Consider the following 22,252-nt stretch of genomic DNA (forward strand, 5'->3'; position numbering starts at 1 on the left):
GGGTATGTTGGCTTGGTCAGAGTGTGTGTGTGTGTTGGGGGGGGGGGGGGGGGGGGGGGGCGGCTGTTCACCAGCAGCTGCTATTGTCTGGAGTCTATATCTCAATATAAGACTAAGAGGATTATCTAAACGCACACTCTTAAAGAAGAGCAAACCTCTCTCTGTCTGTTGGCCAAAGGCATTATGTGCCCAAATAACCCGGTGACATATAAAAACCACACGGGGGGAGAGAGAGAGAGGGAGAGAGAGAGAGAGAGAGAGAGAGAGAGAGACTCTTGGACCGAAGCTCTCACACACATTAGCTGTGGCGTAAACTGGAGCATATTGACTTCCAGTGACAGCAGACGCTGTTTAAATCCCCCACTCACCCCCATTCTGCACGAGAGACTGGACACCGGGAGCATTTGCTCGAGTGATTGTCTGTGCGCGTGCGGCCTGGCACTCTGACACCGAGGCGCACTGTGCGCGCGCGTTCTTCGCCGGTGTAACCAAAAGCTGGGAAAAGGCGTATCAGTTCGACGACCCAGTCTCATTAGAATCTAGTCTGCAGACCCTTCGCTGGTCGCGCGCATTTTACTACTACAACTCCTCGCGGTGACGCTTCAGCTGTCGACGGAGTGGCACGCGCGCAAAAGCTGTGGAGAAGAGGACACCCGCCCGGGACAATGGAACCGAACCCTAGCCGTTAAACAGTTGACACACACGCACGCGCGCGCACACACTGCAGCTGAGAGAGAGATCAGGCGTTTGGAAGGATAAAGGCGACATGGCGAAAACAGACAAGCTCTGAAGTTCTGTGAGGATTATTGTACAGTCCACGGTCTGACCGGCGAAACGAGGACCAGAGTTTGCATCACTGTATCCAAGGGAATAAGCCCACGTTATGGCGCGCGCTGACAGCCGTTTGGGGACCTGGCAGGTGCTCCTGACCATCTCAATGGTCATCCTCCCTGTGTCTGCTCACGGTAAGTCCGCGGATCTACCGTGTCCCACCCTGTGCGTGCGTGCTGCCTTTAATTATTTCTGTAAGGAAGCACGCGCACGTGCGTGAATCCAAATCACACTTGCTTTGGCATAGATTAGAAATAATGACAAATCCAATTGTCCGTGCATGCGCCATGGAAATATAGATGCCATTTAAAATGTGGGCACTGTTGGCATTATCCATTATGATTATTAAGCCTTTGCTTGGTAATTCTGTTTTGTGAGGACACATTTATCAATGCATTGATTAGTTTGGCCATTCGCCATTAGAAATGCCCAAATGTCCACATTTTTATAGCACGAACAAAATTGGATTCTCAGTCCAACCAATCACTACATTCTGCAGATAAACCTTATATTTTTTGTCTCTCATCCTATTGGCTGCCATATGTACTGATCACTAGTGACACTTGAACCAGTGGCTGTGGGCAGGGTTCAGCCAGTATCAGGTTCATTAAGCGTGTGAAAGGCGGGTAGGAGGGGGGGGGGACCTCCCCCTGCCTGTAATTATGTTAATTCAAAGATGTAAGATCTACTACCCGGCTGTACATTTTTTTTAATGAAAAATAATGAGATGTCTGTGGACGATCACAGCGACAGACACATTTTACAGTTCAGCACTGCAGCTGCGACCCGCCGTGCCGGTGCGTTCCCCAGACAAAGGCGGGATTAGGTGCACCGTGGCCGGGCTACAGGAGGCCCATTCATGGTGCTGAAAGGACTGAATTCCTCTAGACATTGAGGAGAAGGAGGGGTGGGGGGCGAGACGACTGGACAGGCCAACCCCGCTCCCCTCTCCTCCTTCTCGTTTACTGTCCATCCCCTGGGATTTGTGGGAACACAAATCTGACACAGACGGTTCCTGCTCTGTGCGTGTGTCTGTCTGTGTATCTGTGTGGCATAGACACGCGCCCGCGTGCTCCCCCCGAGTGGTGGAAATGTGAAAAATCCTGGAAATATAAAAAATGAGCGCTACTGCTGTCGCTGCCCAGCAACAGGGTGGGTTGTGCACGCAGAGGGTCGTTGGGGTTCACACGAGCACGCGCATCAGCTGTATTCCCCCCCCCCCCATGCAGCCTTGTCTCGCGCCCTCAGTGGATAGCGAGGCGTTAACTCTATGTCATACCCAGAGGAACCCACCCGAGGGATTAATAAAGTTCTATCTAATCTAATCTAATCTACTGACCGGTAAATATATGCCTGGCATCCTGTCCCCCATGTTTAAAGCCCGCAGACCACTTGCCAGGGGATATTTGTTTAATTAAGAGTAGCAGGGGCCTACAGGGGATTCTTATTTCACTGGCTGCCTGGGGAGATGCAAATCTTTTAGATATTTTGCTTTTCACTAAACAGTAACCTGCTCATCACATAAAACGAAGAAACAAGTAAAGTGATTCACTACTGCTTTAGTATTCCTGCAGAGTCCCTTAACATGCAGCACCTGCTGTCATAACGTCATTTTCAGCTCAAATTTAATACGTTCTTTTACTCACGCAGAGAGGTTTGCTTCAGCAGACTAATGTCTTTATAATATACGTTTTTTTTTCATGACTGGGTAATTTGACTTCATTGGTTTTTATTTATTTAGTCTATAAAATGTTCACAAGTTCAGTGCTGCCTTTAGTCAAGGTATTTTTGTCTAACGGTGATGTGGTGGTGAGTTACCATCATAAGATACAAAGTCACACCCCAAAAAAATCTGTCACTTTTACTTGATTTTAATAAATTATCAAATATAAACTGGAGATTATTCTTGCAGTCAGCTGATTGATTAATTGGCTAATCATTTTGAGCTCAAAGCTAGTCAATCCACACACACACAAACATTCCTGCGGGAATAGATTTCTCTTGTTGGCCATGCCGGTAAAACAATGTGGACTGAATCCAGAACCCCAGCGTTCCTCCATGTGAGTATGTGTGTGCTTCTGTGTATCCAGTACATAATGTGAGGTCCATCTGCCCCGTAGCCCCAGAAAGCTCATAATATGTCAGAATACATCAGATCATCAGCATCTCCTTGATTTTCTTTCCTTCGCAGAGATGGGGAGGAGGAAAAAAATCTTGAATGCCCACGGATCAATGGGCGGAGGCTGCAGGTTTTCATCATAAATGAATGTTTGATTGTAAAATAAATCAATAAGGCTCAAGTATTAATACATTCTTACATTTGGATGTTGCAGTTTTGCTCAGTAGGCACCTTTACCTGACTGCTGACTGTGAAAATAATAGCTGTAGTCAGCATCTTTTAGGTTTATATTGGTGGTCAAAGGTGGTTACAATGTACTTGTGTGCAGGGTTCCTTCCCACTGTGCCCTGATGGTAAGGCCGCTGGGAGTCTGCACTCCAACCAATCACAGTGACCTCAGGTAAAACTTGTTACCATGGTGACATGCTCCGTGTGATGCCAGAGGTTAAGAGCCGAGCGGCAGCTAAAGGCACAAATCGCACTGTTTCTAAGACTGCTAAGCAAGCTGGGGCTCGTGCATTCAATTTGATCATCTTGCCCTTGTAATCTCTTCCTGTGCCCCTTTGCTCTTGTAATCTCCACGAAGACTGCCAGCTGCTAACAGGATACGCAGCATCCGCATCTCAACAGAGAACAAATCGGCAGACTGAACCTTTAAATGAAAGCAGAATTCATTGTAATCAGATTTAGCCAGTGGAGCCTGTCTCTCCTCCAAAGTGTGAGGCATTGCAATCCTTGCCACCTGAGTTTTCCCAGAGATGGAGCTGGCATAAAACGCAGAGTGACTGCCTGGCTGATTGATCGAAAAACAAGAGAGAGCACCAACACTAGATTCTCTGTTTCCACTGCAACTCCCTCGCTCCATTCCTCCTTTCAACCTGGCACCTCTTTACATCTCACCATGGCAACTGCACTGTGTGTGTGTGTATGTGTGTGTGAGGTGAATCTCATGGTTCCTCAGCCACCGCTAGTCTCCGTGACTCGAGGCACGTTCAGATGGTTTTTGTATTAGTCCCGAATGAAGTGCCAGACACTGAAAGCAGGGATCTCATTGGACACGTTGATCTCAGGGTGCTGGTGGGAGAGAAGCTGTCCAGCCCAGCCATGTTTGGCCATTTGCAGATGTACGAGCCAGTGGAAAAGTGTGAAGAAGTGGCTTCTTGAAATGTAGTGAACTGTGGGAACACTGCAGCCAGTTCTTTCTTTCTTTCTTTAATGAAAGAAATACTTTGAACCACCATCTACATTAACTTTAGTTGTGTCCAACACATATAAACTTTATATACAGGATCACCAGTAAAATCTCAGGAAAACCACTTAAAAAGTTTTTTTGCTTTACATCCAGAAAAGTGTTTTTTTTTTAATTCTGTAAAAGTTATACTTCTACATCATTAATGCTGTTGCACAATCCTCTGATATGCTTCAGGATTCGTTTAGTGCTCTTTTATGTCTGTTTAAAACTTAAAAGCTAAAGCTTTTAGTTTAACTCAGAACAAAAATGATAAACATCAGCTCACCTGTTATTGTTCAGCTGCAGAAAAAATACACATTTATGAACTCTGGGAACAAATTACGGTATCTCGTTTGTTTAATTGCAGTAAAACATATGTGTAAAAACGATATGTTGTGTTTTTTTTAAGTGCTCAAACAGTTCTTGGTCAGGTGTGTTTCCAGCAGCAATCAGCAGCGCCTCCTTGTTATGTGCTAATTTGTGAATTTCACATTTGGGGAATTTTTGCGTTTAGATGTCAGGCTTGATTTCTCTCCCTGTGCCCAAATGAATGCCAAGCTGACAACGTTACAATTTAGTATAAATAATGCTTTAAAAATGTTTCAGTTTAAACAGATATCCTTAAAATTTGGCCTGAGTGTCTTCAGTGTGGGAGGGGTATCATTTGAGTCCTGGCAAGAAAGAAAATCTAAATGTATGAACACAGCATCATATGCCAGACAGGGAGTAGCTGAGCTCACTCAGGCATGTGTGCTCCTCACCCAATCAAAAAGTGAAATTTTTTCAGCCAATGGAAAAATAGCACCGTGCTGTTTCTAATTTCTTAGCAGGAGCCAGGGAATCACTTAGAAAGAAGAAGTAGTACTGGGTAGCCTGCAACCCACCTTCCACACATCCAGTGCCCACCCTATAGTTTCACTGTGTTTTAGAAAGACAGCTCTGAAGTGGACTCCACACACAGTCATACTGCACTCTAAAAATCACTCCAACTTTTATGGAATAAAACAAATTAATCTTGTAATGTCTAAATTAAGTTTTTGTGTAATAACCTTAGTCTAGTCAGACATCATGTACAAAAAACCCCCAACCCCAAACTGAATCTCACAGGCAGGAGGAGATCCCAGCAGCTGGCCTCTAATCTTCAAACTAAAAGCCTGCTTTCCTAACCTCTGAGCTATTACTACACCTACCTTCCTTTTTACCCACTTATTATTCCTAGATGCCCAAAAGTAGGAGGCTGAAACTGCCTTTGATAGTATCCTGTTATTTCCTTATCTTGCTTAAACTATTTGCCAGATTTACTGAGGTGATATAATGCTCACGCTGGCTTAAATCACAGAGACTCTGCGTTTTATAGCTGCACCATTTCACCAAGTGGAAATTTGTCAAGATATCAAGTGCATTTTTTTTGCAGTGTTACCAAATTCTTTTGGAAATACGTGTCTCCGCTTGAATTTAAAAGAGAGTTCTGTGGGTTTTAATTATGTGTGGCTGCCGAGAATGAGCATGCAGTGAGGGGCCAATTAGCAGTCTGCTGCCTGCTGGAAGATTTTAAGACTTTTCTGGTGATATCTTCGCCTTTCTGCCTATGAGTGTGCGTCTTTCTCTGTAGACTGCTAAAAGCAAGAGAAGTTTCCAGCCAGGCGGCTTCTAACCTACAACTCTAACCTCTAATCTAATCCTCACCCGGTCTCGGTCACTAGAGCACATGACTCAGGCGCTAATCCTACATCATGCAGTCTTCAGCTCTTGTTGACATTTCTTTGACAAGTAATCAGTTGGCTTTTCAAAGGGAAAGTGGAGCCAAGTTTTTAGTAACACTTTCACTCACACTGAATAGATTTTGTATTTTTTGGTTTATAATTGAATAATATTTTAAAGCTCAGAGGAGTTAATAGTCAGGGAGATGGTGAATTCTCTTAGAAAACCAGGCTAATACAACTCTAAAGCACCTCTGCACAAGGCTGTGGTGGAGACTGCAGTGGATCTACCAAAGCCATTCACACTTTATCCTTGGGCCTCAGTCTTTATCATACAAAACTAGACTCAGCACCTTCGGACTGGTTAAATCTATCTATAAAAACCTTTGTGTGTACTTTTTGTGAAGAGTAAGACCACAGCAAATAAAAGCCAAAACAATTCAGTTTTCTGTTATTCTTTGGTGTTATGATTTGTAAATATGTCAGGGTTCCTCAGTTTCACACATCAAAGTAGGTTCACCCAATAAAAGGCTTTTAAAGCAGCTGTTTAATGTCTTCTTTGGCTGCTGCGATGGCTTGGGTCTAGAGGCTACAGATTTTAATGGAAAGCATGAACTGCATGCTTCACAGTTTCCAGAGTTAAAAGTCAAAAGTTGAGCTCTTAACCCTTGTTGTGTGTGATTGACAGGGAGGCATTCAATTGGCAAACACCACCATCATCACAACCATTCATCTGTCAACAAGGAGGCCTTGAACACCAGGATGGTGCTAAGTGATGACTCAGCAGAGAGAGACCATCTGATTGGAGCAGGCCTTGTGTTTGGTGCCAAACTCCCACTCAGCTCCACCAAACACCACCACTCACATAAGCGCGTCCACTTGGATTTTGTAGAGGAGGACCCACCTGTGGCGGAGGAGCTAACCGCAGGAGGTGGGGGTCCAGATCAGCCCGGGAACCCCTTATCCGATGACGTCATCACCGTGGAGTTTCACAGTCCTGCCCCCGACGTCGTGCCCTCCGATGCTGCTCTGGGATGGGCAAAAGCCCCCAAGCCCCAAAAGCAGAAGCCAGGCGACCCTACATCATGGACCCTTTCTGATTTTTACGACTATCTATCCCCCGATGATGACGACCCCTCGGCAGTCGATACAACCCCAGAACCCGAACCCTCCCCGTCACCTCCATCAGAAATGGAGGATGAGAATCCGCTCCTGGCTGGTTCTCCTGCTGTTCCCGACAAGGTCAAGCCTAACGTGGACAGCAGGCCACCCTTACCAGCTCCTCCCATGTCAGGGCAAGACCAGGATGAGGGGCTAGGCTTAGGAGGTGCCATGGGGGAGGGTGGCTGCAGGCTGGGCTTTGTGCAGTCTGGGCCTGGGGTGTGTGTATCTCAGTGTGACGTCAAACCCAATTTCTGCTTCAATCAAGGGGTGTGCACCGTAGTGCCAGGAATGGGAGCCTTCTGCAGGTGAGAGCTATGCAAACACAGGATCATACAGTCTTCCTTTTTCCATCATGCATAGTAATTTAAAGGCAGGATGTGACTTTTTGGTGAGCAACTGGCATTTGTGTGTGCACATTATGTGCAAGGCAGCAGGGGTGCCCGAGAGGGTCGTTGGGTGCTAAAATATTCCCCTTTTTAATTTGTCTTCTTGGGATAATTTCCAATATGCTTGTTCTCCCACACAATTGAAAAGATGTAGCATGAACACTGGAAACACAGACACACACACGCACGCACAAACACGGAAACAGAAGGCTGGCCTGATGTGTCACAAGGGTTTGTCAAGATCACAGCAGGGTCCCCAAGAGATAATCTCAGTTTTGGGTTTTGGAGGCAGGGCGTAAAAGAGGGTGTGTGTGTTGTTAGGCTGCTGGCAGCTGACAGAGACACACAGCATGCACAAATAGAAAGTACGAGAAAGATGACAATACACTGAGGTCACACAAACTCGCGCGCTCGCACACTGCTCATGCAAATGCACAAGCATTCATTCACGCCTTGATGGCACCATCTGCCCTCTCCTGCAGCCTCTCTGTAAGCCTGGAGGCAAACTGTTGCTTATCTTATCATACCTGCTGAGTAATATGCACACACACACACACACACACACACACATGCATATGGACACACACACTTACATATGCTCAAACAGCAGTGAAAAAGTTGTAAGTAGTTTGACAGAAAAAGATCAGGAATATGGAAAACGCACGCACGCACGCACGCACGCACGCACGCACGCACGCACACACACACACACACACACACACACACACACACACACACACACACACACACACACACACACACACACGTGTTCTGATCCTTTGATCTCATTAAGGGGCTAGGCTGCAGGCCAAATCCCTGCTTTGCTGGAAAGACCTCAGGACAGCATGTCAATAGCTCTGAGTACAAGTTTACACTTACACATTGTAGGCATAATTCTGGCACACAGGCACACACCTTCTTGGGCATTTGGCTTTTTTATTTTGAGGATAGAAAGAAAGACAGAAAGTTAATAATAATAAATTAATATGGTCTCTTTATATTCCTTCTTAATCCAGGTGCAATGTGCAGGACTACGTGTGGAACAAAGGTGCGCGTTGCGACTGGGCCGTCACCGAGTTCCAGGTGCTGTGCGTGGTGGTGGGCGTGTCCTCCGTGGTCCTCCTGCTGCTTTTTATGATCATCGTATTCTTTGCCAAGAGGCTGCACCACCTCAAGAACGAGAACAAGCGCCTTCGCAAACGCAGGTGTGTGCGTTTGACCGGGAAGTGAGAAAATATTTTTGAAAAGAGAGCTGTGACTCACAGTTTGGTCGGTGCAAAGCGAGGTGACAACCTTATTACAAGCACATGGCAGTCAAAGCAGAGCACATGTGAAAGGAAGTCTATAGTCAGTCTGCTAAATTATTTGGTTTTCACAGAAGTGACATGTGTTTTGTGCGAGCTGGTATACGTAGTGGAGAAAAAATGCAGCTCTTAAAGATATGAATGCAAAAAACAACCATATTACTCCAAATATTTACCACACAAATCTCTCTCTCTGCCATCCTGCAGTAAGTACCGCCCACAGAGCAGCGAGCCACAGACGGACGGCCTCTCAGTTTCCACAACAGCTGACGGCTCACAGCCAAACGTAAGGAAACTGTGTGACACCCCTCCGCCCGCTCCCCAAGCTCATACTCACAACCTGGCGTACTATGACAACATTATCTGTCAGGTATGCCCAGCTCTCCTCATGTTTGGCCCCTTTCCCCCCTTTTTCTTAGGTTTTATTTCATTTTTCTATATATTTTTCCCCCTTCCCACCTCATTGTGTTCTCTCCTGTGTTGTCTCCCTGCCAGCTTTGCTTGATGATTCAGTCTACTGTATGTTTCTGCTGCACTGTTCTTGTTATTAAACTGCCATCTGAAGTTTGCAGGCACACCAAAACACACCATAATGTTGTCCTGTTATATCAAGACATAGATGAAAATGTAGCGTATGTCTGTGTTTAATGTTTTTCACCCTGACCAATTCCCCTCAGAGGCCATCAACAGCCAGCTTTACCTGGGACTATAAACCCAGAAATTCTTATAATCAGCTCCAGGTAAGCACAAAGGAGATGCCCACATTGCCTACATTAGTCTTCCTCCCTGGCTTTGCTTTAAAGTCCCCAACTGTGAAACTGCTAGAAACTTACAGTATTGTGCAAAAATCTCGAACCACCCATTACTCCTTTATATTTTGTTTCAAGTAGCCAGACATTCCCATGTGTTTTAAAGTTTTCTTGAACAATAGTTCCTCAGGCTTTGTGAGGGTCATTCAGAGTTTTTCCATTTGGCTGCGTTTTCACCCATTTTCAGTCCAGTCCTTGGATCTGACCATTTTCAGAGGCATTCAAGTGTAAAAAAGACACCTGATTCAACACATAGACAATTAGCAAAGAACCAGTTTTAAATTGTATCTGTATGAGCACTTTGTTACTAGCAGCCTGTCACAAAACCCATCATGTTGGATCAATTGCATTTTTTGGGGGGTTCAAACCTTCATCAGCATGTACAGAGTAGGTCAGGAGAGAGGTACAACAATGTCTACAGCCATCTGTAAATCATGGTGGAGGCTCCGTCAGGGGTTGCATATTAATTTCAGCCAGTGGTGTTGGAATTGTTGTCAAAACTGATGAAATTCCAAACACAGAATTCATCATGCAAAACCATCTGGAAAGCATTAGATCGGCAACAGCTTCATTTTTTTTTTTTTTTACCATGACAATGACCACACTTCCAATGCAGTAAATGCCTGAAATAGACAAACACACGGTGAAGAACTATCAGTCATGGATTGGCCTCCCTAAATAACTCTCTTCCAAAGAAAAGCTTTGAATGTCCTTCAAGAAACCTAGAGAACTATTTCTGAAGATTAGTTAAAGAAATTACAAGAACGCTTGACTAAAAGAGTTCAGGCTGTGTTGAACAATAAAGGTGGATTAAAGGTAGAATTATACAAACTCCTTTTTTTGCCTTATATGCATGAATACTTGCACATTTTAATAAATCGCCACATCTATTTCTCATTATCTCAGCAAAATATCAAGAAAAGAGATGCGGCTCAAGACTTTTGCACAGTACTGTAAATCTTTTGCACTTTATACGCTGCAAGCTGTCACTTCCACGACCTCTTCCCGCACCTGATCTCGTATCAGCTGAATTCCATGTAGCTGTAATGATTAATCACACCCTGCCAGGCGTCCTGCAGCCAGTTGTTCAGATATGTAGGCATCGCTGTGTGGAGAAACAGCGAGTTCATACATTTGCTGCCTCTCCTACCTGCGCCTCTGCAGCTTCCTGAGAAGCTCGCTGAGGAAATTGAGCCACCATTTTGTCTCAGCTGCTTGCTCTTCATGCAGCTCAAACAGCCATTTTGGGTCCCCCTGCAGCAGGTTTCCTCTTTTCTCCCCAGTACCCCTCCACAGGTTGTGCATTCTGTAGCATGCAGTAATGCATTCATTTCTGTCCACAATTCTTTTGTGTGTGTGTGTGTGTGTGTGCGTGTGTGTTGTGGGGGTGTTGTGTTTGCAGGAAGATGTGTTTGTTCCCCCGTTTACATCCATCAATCGCCTGCTGGGTTACTAAGGCAATAGAGAAGGTTACTGATGCATGAGTAAATTCATACTTAAAATTCAGTGTGGATTCTTGTGAATAAAGACGGATATAATAGGAGAATAACTTAAACGGCGTAGGGGGTGTAGGAGATCAACAGCAACAGCACGACTTTAAATTTTCGGAACCTGTTTTGATGTGAAAGGGCGTTCGGCGAATTGCGTACAACAGTAGCCAGTGAAACTGATCGATTGTGCCCTACTTACCGCCTGATGTGACTTTGACCTTCAGATGTTAGTGAAAAGCCAATCAATGGATAGCTTGAACAATTACAAGCCTGACACACGGACACGAAACACAATGGATTTGCATCTTACAAAAACAAGTCTCTGGGACTGACTTCACATTTGATCTGCAGAAATGAATTCTGATTCTCAGTCCATTAGCGACACTTAGCTGAACTACCTGAAGTGATCAAATTAGGATTTTTTTTTTAAAAATAAGCTGCTGCTCTGAGAGCGGTGCTGGCATTTCAGTGTAGTGATTATAGCTACTTTTCGGTATCTTCCAGATCCTCTAAATGTCAGGTCGGGGGGTTAAAAAGCCCCTGCAGGTACATGTCCTGTATTGCAATTTCTTTTAAATGTCATAGGTCCAACAGGTTTTTTTTTTTATGCTGCGGTATGATTAGCTGATTAGATAAAGGCCTGGATGTGAAGGTGGTGGTGGTGGTTTTTCCGTGACTTTCAAGAATGATTATCTCGAGCAAGCAAGAGGGGAAGGGTTTTCTGGAAGGGTTTTTTGTGTGTTTTTTGTTTTAACCAGTTATAAATGTCATCTTTAAGTTCAGTTAGGCCAGTTACTCTGCGATGTCTGTCTCTCCTAGTCTGGCAGTGTATTTCTGCCAGTTCAGATTAAGTTGTCTCTGCAAAATCGTAATGCACAGCGATGCGCCACTATATTAGATCTTTCCCCAGCACACACTAAGCAGTTTTTCCCTGTTAAATGACTGCCTGAGCAAGTGATTGCACACTCTTGCAAACAACAGTACAGTAAAAGTTCAGTTCTGTAATTAAAGGTGCAATCTTACACAAAATAGACCCCCCTGAGGATGATTATTAGACCTCAACATAACTTTACCTTCGCCAGGGGAAAAAGTGTACACATATCTATATTCCCAAGCAGTAAAAGATGCATATCTGCACAGCTAAGAGAGTAAAAAGAGTAATTTAAAAAGGAAATCTCACTATTATTATTTTACAAGAATTCTGTTTAGCTGGATTTACTGACCAAAATAGTTTTTTAAAAAATGTACTTGAGTGTGTTTGTGATTTTTCAACAAAATACTGTGCACTCAAAAAAATGTATCTACATAAGACAAGTATTTCACAAGCAAATGACTCAGATAAACTTAAACAGTTTCTTAGGAGCTACCTAAAAGAGTTGTATGGAACCACTTGACATAACTTTTTTAAAAGCAAATCTTCCAAAATTGTTCAAATGTTTCACCAAATTCCCCCCAAAATAAAAAGAACTTGTAGATTTTTAAGGTTCCACTAATTACTTGATGATTTAAGTTAGATAAAACACATTTACTACATTCTGGTAAGTCTCTCTGTGCATGTCTTGCATATTAGCTGCACACTGGTGTAAAGGTTTTCTCTTACAGCAAAGAAAAAGTCTGGTTTGGAAGTTTCCAGAGGCTTTTGTTCTCACCTTGCATGCTGGATTGTCCTCCCACAGTCCAAATACATGTGCGTCAGGTTAATTGGGGATTTTAAGGTGCCTGTAGGTGCAGATGTGAGATGGATAAAGCTTTGAGTTGTAAGTTGTAAGACTGGCACCATGGAAGTGTTGTTGTATTTCCCAGAATAGTTTTGTACCTCGTCATTAAAATTTCGTTTTCTCTGCATATGAAGCATCTGTGAAGCGTAACCAACTTTCTCTGCAGGATGAGCCGCAGAAGCAGGAGAACCAAGCCAAGTCCCCGCAGCCCAAGGAGGAGGGGTCTATGAACATCCTCAACTCTCACTCCCCAAAGCACGAGAACAACCGCCCGGCCTCCGCCGTCCACGACCACGGCCTCACTCCTAACAACACGGAGGAAAAAGCCGAGGTAAACATGCTCCAGAACAACCTGGTATAAAGCTTCACCTTCTGTTAAAGTGTGCACACACACTCACACACACACACACAAACGACATAGCGCCGAGGCTAACATCGTTTACACCATGCAAAGTGCATACTGTGCATTTCTAGCAGTCTGATGAGACCTAATGTAAAAAGTAAGCACAACATGAATTAAAGATACAACTTGAAAAGCACAATAGTCTTGTTTACAAGGCTACCATGCCAACACTGATCACATAGTGGTGCCGCCTCCTCCTTCCTTTCATATCCGCCCCTTATGCTGGACTAAAACCTCTGGCTTGGACCAACTATTGACTGACTTTCCTTTCTGCTGATGCCCTGCCTTGGTCTTTGGCCAATGAAATCCTTTGCTGTCTTTTCTCACATTTCCCCAGCCCCTCCTTCCCCTTACCTCTGCTTGCCCCGCCTTACTGTCGCTCTCTGCCCGCATGCATTGGTGTTATCAATGAAAAGTGTCTGAAAACATAATATTTGCAACAAAAAATAAAATAAAAAGAAGTACGTGGAAATTAAGTGGATCTGTATTTGCGAAATATTAATGTTTGCTAATAAGTGGATATGTCTAGATTACATGAGGTCAAAGTAACTGCTCGGAGTTGATATACTATATACAATAGATATATTACACACGCTGTGTCTTGATTTTCAGTGTGATTTATAATGCTTTAATGTACCTTGCTATTCTTTTGTACTTTTTTTGGTATACATGGAGGATTGCAGTTCACGGTTGTTGGAATAAATCTTTTTAATTGACCCAGCTTGTCCCCGTGTGTTGTTGTGAGCTTTCCTCCAGACTGTATCTCTCTGTCCAGCTCTTTCTTTTTCTTCTCTTTCTTTCTTTCTTTCTCTGCATGTCTGCCTATGATGAAGCTAACTACTGCCCAGCTGCTCTCCCGCTAATAATAACTGAATGCTCGGCTGACCCTGCTTTTGTGCTACAGTAGGCTCCTCACAGATTGCACCGTCTGCACACACAATAGTGATTGCCCATTCAGAACCATGGACAGCTCCCTCAAATGAATAGAAACCGCAATAAAAGGTTCAAATGAAACATGTTTTGTTCAATATGAAGAAATTTAACGCAGGCTTTTTAACCAGACTGGCAGAGGGAAACAGGATTTCTGAGTTTTCTTTTGTTTTTTTAATTTTTGATGTAGTATGCTCCTTTATCTGTACTTTCCATGTATTAAGAAGTACACATGTTCCTGTTTGAATACCCCCCAAATTCCAACTTCCACTCTGTACTTACACTGATGAGAATGTAATTCGCCATAGTTATTTTTATTCATCTACGCTAAACACCTCTTCTGACAGCAGTGTTTTTAAGTATCATATACACTCACCTGACAGTTTTTTAGGTACACCTTGCTAGTGCCAGGTTGGAGCCCCTGCTTTAATTCTTCGTCGTATAGATTCAACGAGGTGCTGAAACATTTCTCAGAGATTTTGGTCCATATTGAAATGACAGCATCCCTAAGGTGCTCTGTTGTATTCAGATCTGGTGACTGTGGCAACTATTTGCGAACTCATGTCATGTTCAAGAAACCAGTTAGAGATGATTGAGCTTTGTGACATGGTGTGTTACACTTCAGGATAACAAGGATGGACATGGTCAGCAACCAAAAGTAAATCTCCCACACTGTTACAGCACCACCACCAGCCTCAGCTATTGATTCAAGGCAGGATAGAGCAATGCTTTCATGTTGATTACACAAAATTTTGACCCTCTAATCTGAATGTCGCACCAGAAAGACTCATCAGACCAGACAACGCTGGTCTAATCTTCTGTTGTCCAATAATGGTGAGCTCTTTGAATTGTAGCTTCAGTATCCTGTTCTTAGGTGACAGGAGTGGCACCCAGTGTGGTCTTCTGCTGACCCACCTGCTTCAAGCTTTAACATAAAGTTCAGAGATAATGGGTGGTAACGGGTGGTTATTTGAATTACTTTTATCTTCATGTAAGTTCAAAGCGGTGTCGCAATTCTCCTCCAACATCCGAGAACATCAACAAGGATGGTTGTATGTGAAAATCCCAGCAAATCATCAGTTTGTAAAAGAGTCAGACCAGTTCACCAACAAACAATGCCACATTCAAAGTCACTTAAACTTCTGTTCATCCCCATTCTGATGCTCTGTTTGAAACTCAGCAGACCTTGTCTTCATGCATAAATGCACTGAGCTTCTGCAGTGTACCTGTATAAAGTGGCCAGTGAGTATATATGTCATCATTATGAAAAAAGAATATTGATATTCAGAACAGTTTAAAATAAATTCTCAACATTTATAGCCACTTAGTCCCAAATTTTATTACAGTTTAAGCTATAATCATTATATTTCTATTATGTATCTAATGGAAATTATTACCTAACTGTGCAGTTTCCCTTAACTCCACGAAGCTCAAAGCGTCTCTCAGCTCGCTGCTTAGCTAGCTAGTCTGTAACTCTTTGGAGCTACTGCCTCTTACATCCTTCTTCAGCAAACAGACACTGATCTTATTCTGGAGTTATCGAGAACAAGAGCCACAGGAGTTTGAGAGTGAATATTAATTGAATGTTGCTCTGTAGTTGCCGGACATGTAAATCAGCACAGTATTTGTTATTTGGTATTTCTCATCATTTTCCCCCAAAAGCTAATTACACCAAGAATCTAAAAATCAATACTGTAGCTTTCAGCTATCCCAGGGGCCCACTGTCACCCCTGTGCTTGTCAATGTAATTTGATTTCATGTTTTTGCCTTCATGACTCTTCCTGCATTGTTGCAATCTTCTCCACTTACCATATTTCAACATCAGGATGGAGTGACTATTGGCCTGGAAGTGCTTCTCCCCAAAGAGGCCAAGCTTCACCCAGAGAACAACCCGCCCCTTCAGTATGATGTCTTCCTCTACAAGATTGCCAACAATGGAGACCCTGCCTCTCCCAGCCAAGGCCTCACCTCTCACTCATCCAGTTCTTACCCCACCACTCATCCCATTCCCAGATCACCCAATACACCTAAGACATCCAAGGTTCCTAAGTCAAACAAATCCCCCAAACAGACCAAGGAACCGCTGAGAGGGAGGCACTCTTCACCTGGCCGGCACCGCTCACCCGGTCGCCATCCATCACCAAGTCGCCACTCAGCTCCCGGGTGTTATTCTTCCCCTATCTGCCGTATGTCTTCCCACCACTCTCCCTCTCATTTCCGGTGCATGCCCACCTGCTCACCCACTCCCCCTCAGCTACGCAGGCCCAGAGGTCGGTCTCAGGATCAGGAAGCTGAGGCCTCAGAGACTGGGCGAGAGTACTATGGAGGACACATCCGCCCATTCCCATCATCACCACATCTTACCCAGCCTCCTCCATCACCATCCAGGGGGAAGTACTGCCCGGTCAGTACCCGATCCCTGCCACCACTCTCCTGACCAGGCCTTTGCTCAGTCCAGCCCTTTAAACGCACAAACATCTGTCATGATTTACTCTGTCCAGTGATCTGTGTCCATCATGTCTCTAACTTTTTTTTTTTTAAATTAGCTATTTATAGTTTTTTCATCCACCTGTCCATCTTTGCACCCTGTTTCCCCACTTTTATACCCTTAGGATAAGGAAGGCACCTAAACCTGTTCTAGGAAACTAAATAACTGGGACAACCCTGCACAGACCACATTCACTGAAATTGAAACATGGATGGACCAAAAATACACCAATAAATCACTGCATGGTTGCTGCAGCTGCATATTCACACCTCTCTGTAAAAAAAAAAGGCCCAACATCTCAAGGCTCAGGTTTCTGCTCACAGAATAAACTCTTATATGTGAACAACACTATCTTAGCATGGTGCCAACATCAGCGACAGCTGACGATATTGTCAATAAAAGGTTTCATAGCCTTAGTATTAGTGTTATCAGCGGTTTATACAAATCTTTTGCTATTCGATGTGTATTTTTTCATGTTTTCATAGGTGTTTTGAGTGTCTTTTTCAGTGTTTCTAATCCTTAATAAATAGGATACAACAAATCATGCAGTACTGTTTTCTGAAGATGGAGAAACTTTCTGTGTGGTGGCTGTTCATGAAATATGAGGTACTCTGCTGCCCCCTTGTGGACAATGCAAACATTGCAACGAATGGTCTTTTGATAGTGGTTAGATAGATCCTTATACTGAGACACTGCCACATGTTTTACATAAACAACAAAAATAAAATAAAAATAAAACGAGGTTATTCAAAGAGTAAGACCGATATTGTGCATTATAATAGTGCAGTTTGCATTATTAAATAATATGCACATTATAAATGTGAGAAAAAGCTCTAAGAAGGTATAATACAGAAATATTTGTTTGAGAATTAAAATGATCCTGTCAGGGAAATCTCATGTTTTTGAATGAACCCCAGAAAAATTACAATTTCTTTGATGTATAAAAATATTTCAAATTATTTGAAATTGTTTGAAATATTCAAAATATTACTTTTTAAACATTATTTTAAATGAAACCGGGGTGAGAGAGGATATATAGTTCTCTGAAGTGGTGTGTTGGTGTCCATGCTCATAAAGAGAGCATATAACTGGAAATTTATATGACACCAGTTAAGCTTCCTGATATTTAAGGTGCTGCATGAGTAGAAAGTTAGTAGATAGTTTGCAAACCAGTACATAGCCTTAGTAGCATTTGTACCACTGGATGGTTACTGTTATCACTCTTGATATTATACATTTACATAAGGAGACTCGTGCTGTGAATAAAGTTGTGGTTGTTTTTGTTGTTTTTTAATAAAAATAATACAAACTAAAGTCAATACATATGGCAGATATAAAGGGTAATGACACCGCCTTTTTTATGCATTAAGAACAGCTTATGTCAGGATTAGGAGAAAAACATAAATGAACAGTTTGTTTAAATGACAACAAAAAAAGACAAAAGAAAAAAGATGTGTTTAACCAGAGTATTAAAATGCATCTAAATATGCATTAAAACCAGCTCATATTTGTGATTTAGACTACAGTTATGTATATAGTGAAAAAAAGCACTTAAATAGCAGTTTAAAGACTTTTATTCTGTCTATATCATTTTCAAAACAAACACAGAACGAGAGAGTGTGATGTTCCCCTTAAAATTTAGAAATTTATTTAGTATTGCACTTTTTCCGGCTGGGACAGGCTTCAGCTGTTTAAGTGAACAACCCTGTAATGTTCAGGATGCAAGCCCAATCATCTCCAGTAGCAGTACTTTTGTTTCTTCGGGTGATTCAGATTACAATTTCCCACAATGTGACCTCTTCTGCAGCAGCAGTTAACAGCTGCAGGCTGCAGCGACTCAGCTTTACTCTACTCTGATGTTTCTCAAGGATGAAGACCACCTTCTGGTTCCAGATGGAGAAGGTGAAAGAGAAGTTATTCTTCCTTCTTTTTCTATTTGTCAGAAATGGGCACAGAATGAATAATTTTCAGAAGCCTCCAAGGTGCCCACAGTGTGTCCTTTGTACGTCCTCGGTTTCCACTTTTTAATTTGCTCTTGAAGTATTTAGGATTTTCTGAGAGTTTTTCCTACAAGGACACTTAAAAGGTGAGAGTGTGAAAATACAATAAGAAGAATTTCTCTTACCAAGGAAACCTTCAATGTTTTTCTACACTAATACAAAAAAATCACATAAACCATGGACAGAAAAGCATTTTGCTATGGTGAAATACCTCAGGTGGATGGTTGAAAGTAACTGACTACATGGTCATATTCACATGTTCCTCCCTGTCTTTAATGCAGTCTTTTACTCCAAAGAGTCTGACCTCCACAAACCGCCAGACAGCTGTTATTACAAGCTGCATTTCAGCTTTAAAGTAGAGTGACCTTAACCATCCACATGTGCTTTTAAGAATATCAGCAGCTGCCCTTACATTTAGATATGATGAAAACTCTGCAGAAAAATTCAAATGAACCCTTGCTGAATAGCTTTCTGTTGTGCCTAAATGCAGCTGAACTCCAGGAATAAATTAAAGCTAAAGGATGTGAAAGTGGAACTTCAAAGTAGTTCCAAACAAGGCTCGAACTGTCAGCTAGGTTTCACCTCTGCTCATTTGTGGTGTTTGGAACATTTTTAACTGAATAATTTGACAAATAATTTGCATTGCTGTGAGGTACAGATGGTCCAAGAGGTCTGTGCTGCAGTGATGGTGAGTAAAATTCTACTTTTTCACATAGCAGCTCTAATTAGCAGGCGTCTGCATCTGTGCAATGTATCCATACACTCCACATGCAGCCACATAGATGGACTTGCTCATCAAGCTTGCCAGCATTAGTTGAAAACTAGCAACCACTTGCCCAAATATGCTTACTTAAGGCTCCAAAAGTGAACAAACTGGGCCAAAATGTTAATGCTGAAGGTTCAAAGTTAGCGCCACATAAAACACCGAGTGGCTAATTCTTCATCCTTAAAAGTGAATACAGTCAGATACTTTGATCTGGACCATATTTCAGAACATGGGTCATTTAAACACAGAATGAGTGAAAGAATTAAAAAACTGATATTATGGTTTTATTTGGAGTTGATAGAACTTTAAAGTTACAGTGTGTTAAATATCTAGATGTCAGTAAGTTTTGCAGACAACTGAGGTCTTTTTCCTTACCCCTTTCAATTCTAGTGCATAATCCTAGCTACAGTGGCTGTAGGAAAAACATATTTTAGTCAGCCAGGAGATATCAAAACATTAAATTTAGATAGGATATTTCTACTGCTGTTTGTGTTAAGAAAAACAACCCAGCACCCCGCCACACACACACATTATATTTTAACACACAAGTCTATCGACACTTAGCAATCAATCAGGAATAAAACACAGATCTATATCAATTAAATATTTCGGCGCATTTTATGTGTTTACCCCAGAGTCGCCTTAAAAACGCCGGTCACGGGTCTGAAAAGTACTCAGATAGCAAAGTGACGGAAGTGGCCCTGGAGAGTTTTGCTATCTGTACAGACTGTCAGTCCACTGTTTATCTTAGCTGTCAATATGCCAGGTGAGAAGCATCCACCTTTATTTACTTTGAAGGAGGCTGTAAAAGACTGAAAACAGTCTGATATGAGTCGATGAGTCACTGAAGCTCACTTCTGATCGGTGACACCAATACTGAGTTGTTGAGGATATCCTAAACTTTTCTGTGGCTAAGCACTGCTGTTAGCCCCGTTAGGTGCTGTTAGCTGCTGTTTGCTAGCGTTAGTGAAATTTACTTTGAAGTGGAACTGAAATTGCTGAACTTAGTGAATAAACTCTCATATATTGTGATGTTTGATGTGATGAATGAATTCAAACTGTTTAACGGAGAGAAAGTGTGATATTTTTTAAGACATTCACGCTTAACATTAGTTACATTAGCATAATGTTAGCTTAGAAACTTTTGTTTAGCCAGTTCACTGTCAGCTGTCCAAAAATGAGATGGTCACGTCTAATGTCCTGACAATAAGTCATTCTGACAATATCAGGAAGAAATAAACATGTTTATGCACGTTTCTGTATGTTAGACCCCTGACTTAAGTTCAGGAAATAAGGGGTCGCAATGAGGAGGAAGAAGATTCAATTTCATCCAGATGCCAGTCGCGCTCTCTTTTGTTTTGACGTTTTTGCTCCCTTGGTGAAGAGGACCCCATCTCTGCTGATAAAACATGTATGATCCTTCATATCTTGAGTCTGAAGATGCAGGGAGTTCTCTTCTCCATCGCCTTTGGCGTATTATGTTTGTAATTCTAAGTTTATGAGAATGCATTAATTTATTGGAAGACGTATTTACACATTAATCAATGTGTGATTATGAGTACAATACTATTTTTTTCTATTTAATGACTTCAAAAAACGTCTGTACCTTTGAACCTAGCACAAGCTCACAAGTTTTTGTTGACCTCTAGTGGAGACACCAGGCCTCACTGTATGGTCTGTACCGGGCATGGTCACAGTTGTGGTAGAACCCACCCAAGCACTAACAGGCTTAAACATATGAGGTCAGATAGCGCTGCGTTTCAGGTCAAGTTAACTTTCTTATTTTACTGTTATTTTCCTTAATGTTTAATTTAAGCTGCATTGCTTCTATAAGATGATTTATTAAGAAATGAGAGTTAGGGAAGTAATGACCCCAGAATCAGACACTACAGGATAATAAAGTGAAGCTATTAAAGGTACAAGTGCAGGAGACAGTCCTCCTGCCACTGTGTGAGTTATTCACACCGCAAATCTCCCACCTCAGAGGAGAATCCTGGGTTCATTTCTAATCCAGCAATACACTTAAGTATCTGGCTGGCTGCAAACACTTATTCTATTATCTTAGCAGGGTGTACAGTTGAAGGTCAGCCTGGTAATGATTTCTCTGCATGACTTGATTAGAGTGCAGGTCAAAAGAGTGATCAGAGACCTTTTTGCACTATACAGTTTTTGTCCTATTAAAAGGTCAGCTGTCAAAGCCAGATGTGGGAGCATTACAATCTGCTTGAACAGACTGAAAAGACTCCTTTAAAATAACCTCTCAAGCTTGCTCTGTGTCTTACAGAGAGGGTCCATAAAATATTTACAACAGGCCCTTCATGAGCGCTCCCCAGTTTTTCTTTTGTAACAAGCTGAGCTGAGAGTTTGATTTCATGTTTTCCGTCCACAACCTACGACTACACACACACACACACACACAAAAGAAACGTCAGCATTTCGTGTTTAGAAAAATAGCACTGGGGTTGTACTTGAGGGACCCATCTCATCTCATCTCTGTACAGTTAACTCCTCTGAGATTTTACCTTGCACAACCTCCTCAACCAGCACGCCCCACTTCTCTGCGTGCACGCAGCTCCTGCTCGATCCACCGAGCGGCAGCCTTGCCCCGCAATCCGACGCGCTCCGCCGCCACCGAAGACCCGCTGGCACTTTGAAACCGCTGATCTGCATCTCCATTTGCATTCACTCTGTGTCGAGCAAAGGAATGTGTGCTGATTCAACACGATGCTCTGATAATTGATTCTTGTTATCGTGTAGATTTTGGGGCGATATCTGATGATCTCCGGCTTTGCAAAGAGAGGAGATGAGGGCCAGGATAGTGCACAGGTGTGTGTGTGTGTCCGGGTGTGTGCAGGATAGGATACTTTGCAGTTAATGCTGTGCGGGGCCGATCAGTTGATATGTCAGCACACT

The 22,252-nt window shown here is 42.8% G+C and overlaps 1 protein-coding gene across 5 annotated transcripts; it reads left to right on the top strand.

The window, feature by feature from the left end:
* Window positions 1-313: 313 nt before the first annotated feature.
* On the top strand, window positions 314-17,074 carry LOC309699120 (chondroitin sulfate proteoglycan 5-like). Of its 5 annotated transcripts, none has more exons than XM_082521973.1 (7): window positions 314-965; window positions 6,570-7,350; window positions 8,448-8,636; window positions 8,943-9,105; window positions 9,413-9,475; window positions 12,919-13,083; window positions 15,911-17,074. In XM_082521973.1, the coding sequence occupies exons 1-7, from the start codon at window positions 884-886 to the stop codon at window positions 16,520-16,522; spliced, it is 2,055 nt and encodes a 684-aa protein (XP_082378099.1). In that variant the 5' UTR covers window positions 314-883; the 3' UTR covers window positions 16,523-17,074. The 5 variants fall into 5 exon arrangements, with proteins under 5 accessions (XP_082378099.1, XP_082378101.1, XP_082378100.1 ...); XM_082521975.1 differs by having other exon boundaries at window positions 8,943-9,021; XM_082521974.1 differs by lacking the exon at window positions 9,413-9,475.
* Window positions 17,075-22,252: the final 5,178 nt, after the last annotated feature.

The sequence above is a fragment of the Aulonocara stuartgranti genome (genome assembly GCF_965226115.1).
Source record: "Aulonocara stuartgranti genome assembly, chromosome: 22".
Lineage (NCBI taxonomy): Eukaryota > Metazoa > Chordata > Actinopteri > Cichliformes > Cichlidae > Aulonocara > Aulonocara stuartgranti.

Bases quoted from the DNA above. Each gene is read 5' to 3' on its own strand.
- LOC309699120 (XM_082521973.1), top strand. From the start codon at position 884: ATGGCGCGCGCTGACAGCCGTTTGGGGACCTGGCAGGTGCTCCTGACC. The intron at 966-6,569 runs GTAAGTCCGCGG...TGTGATTGACAG, and splicing joins CCTCCCTGTGTCTGCTCACG to GGAGGCATTCAATTGGCAAA. The intron at 8,637-8,942 runs GTGTGTGCGTTT...GCCATCCTGCAG, and splicing joins AAGCGCCTTCGCAAACGCAG to TAAGTACCGCCCACAGAGCA.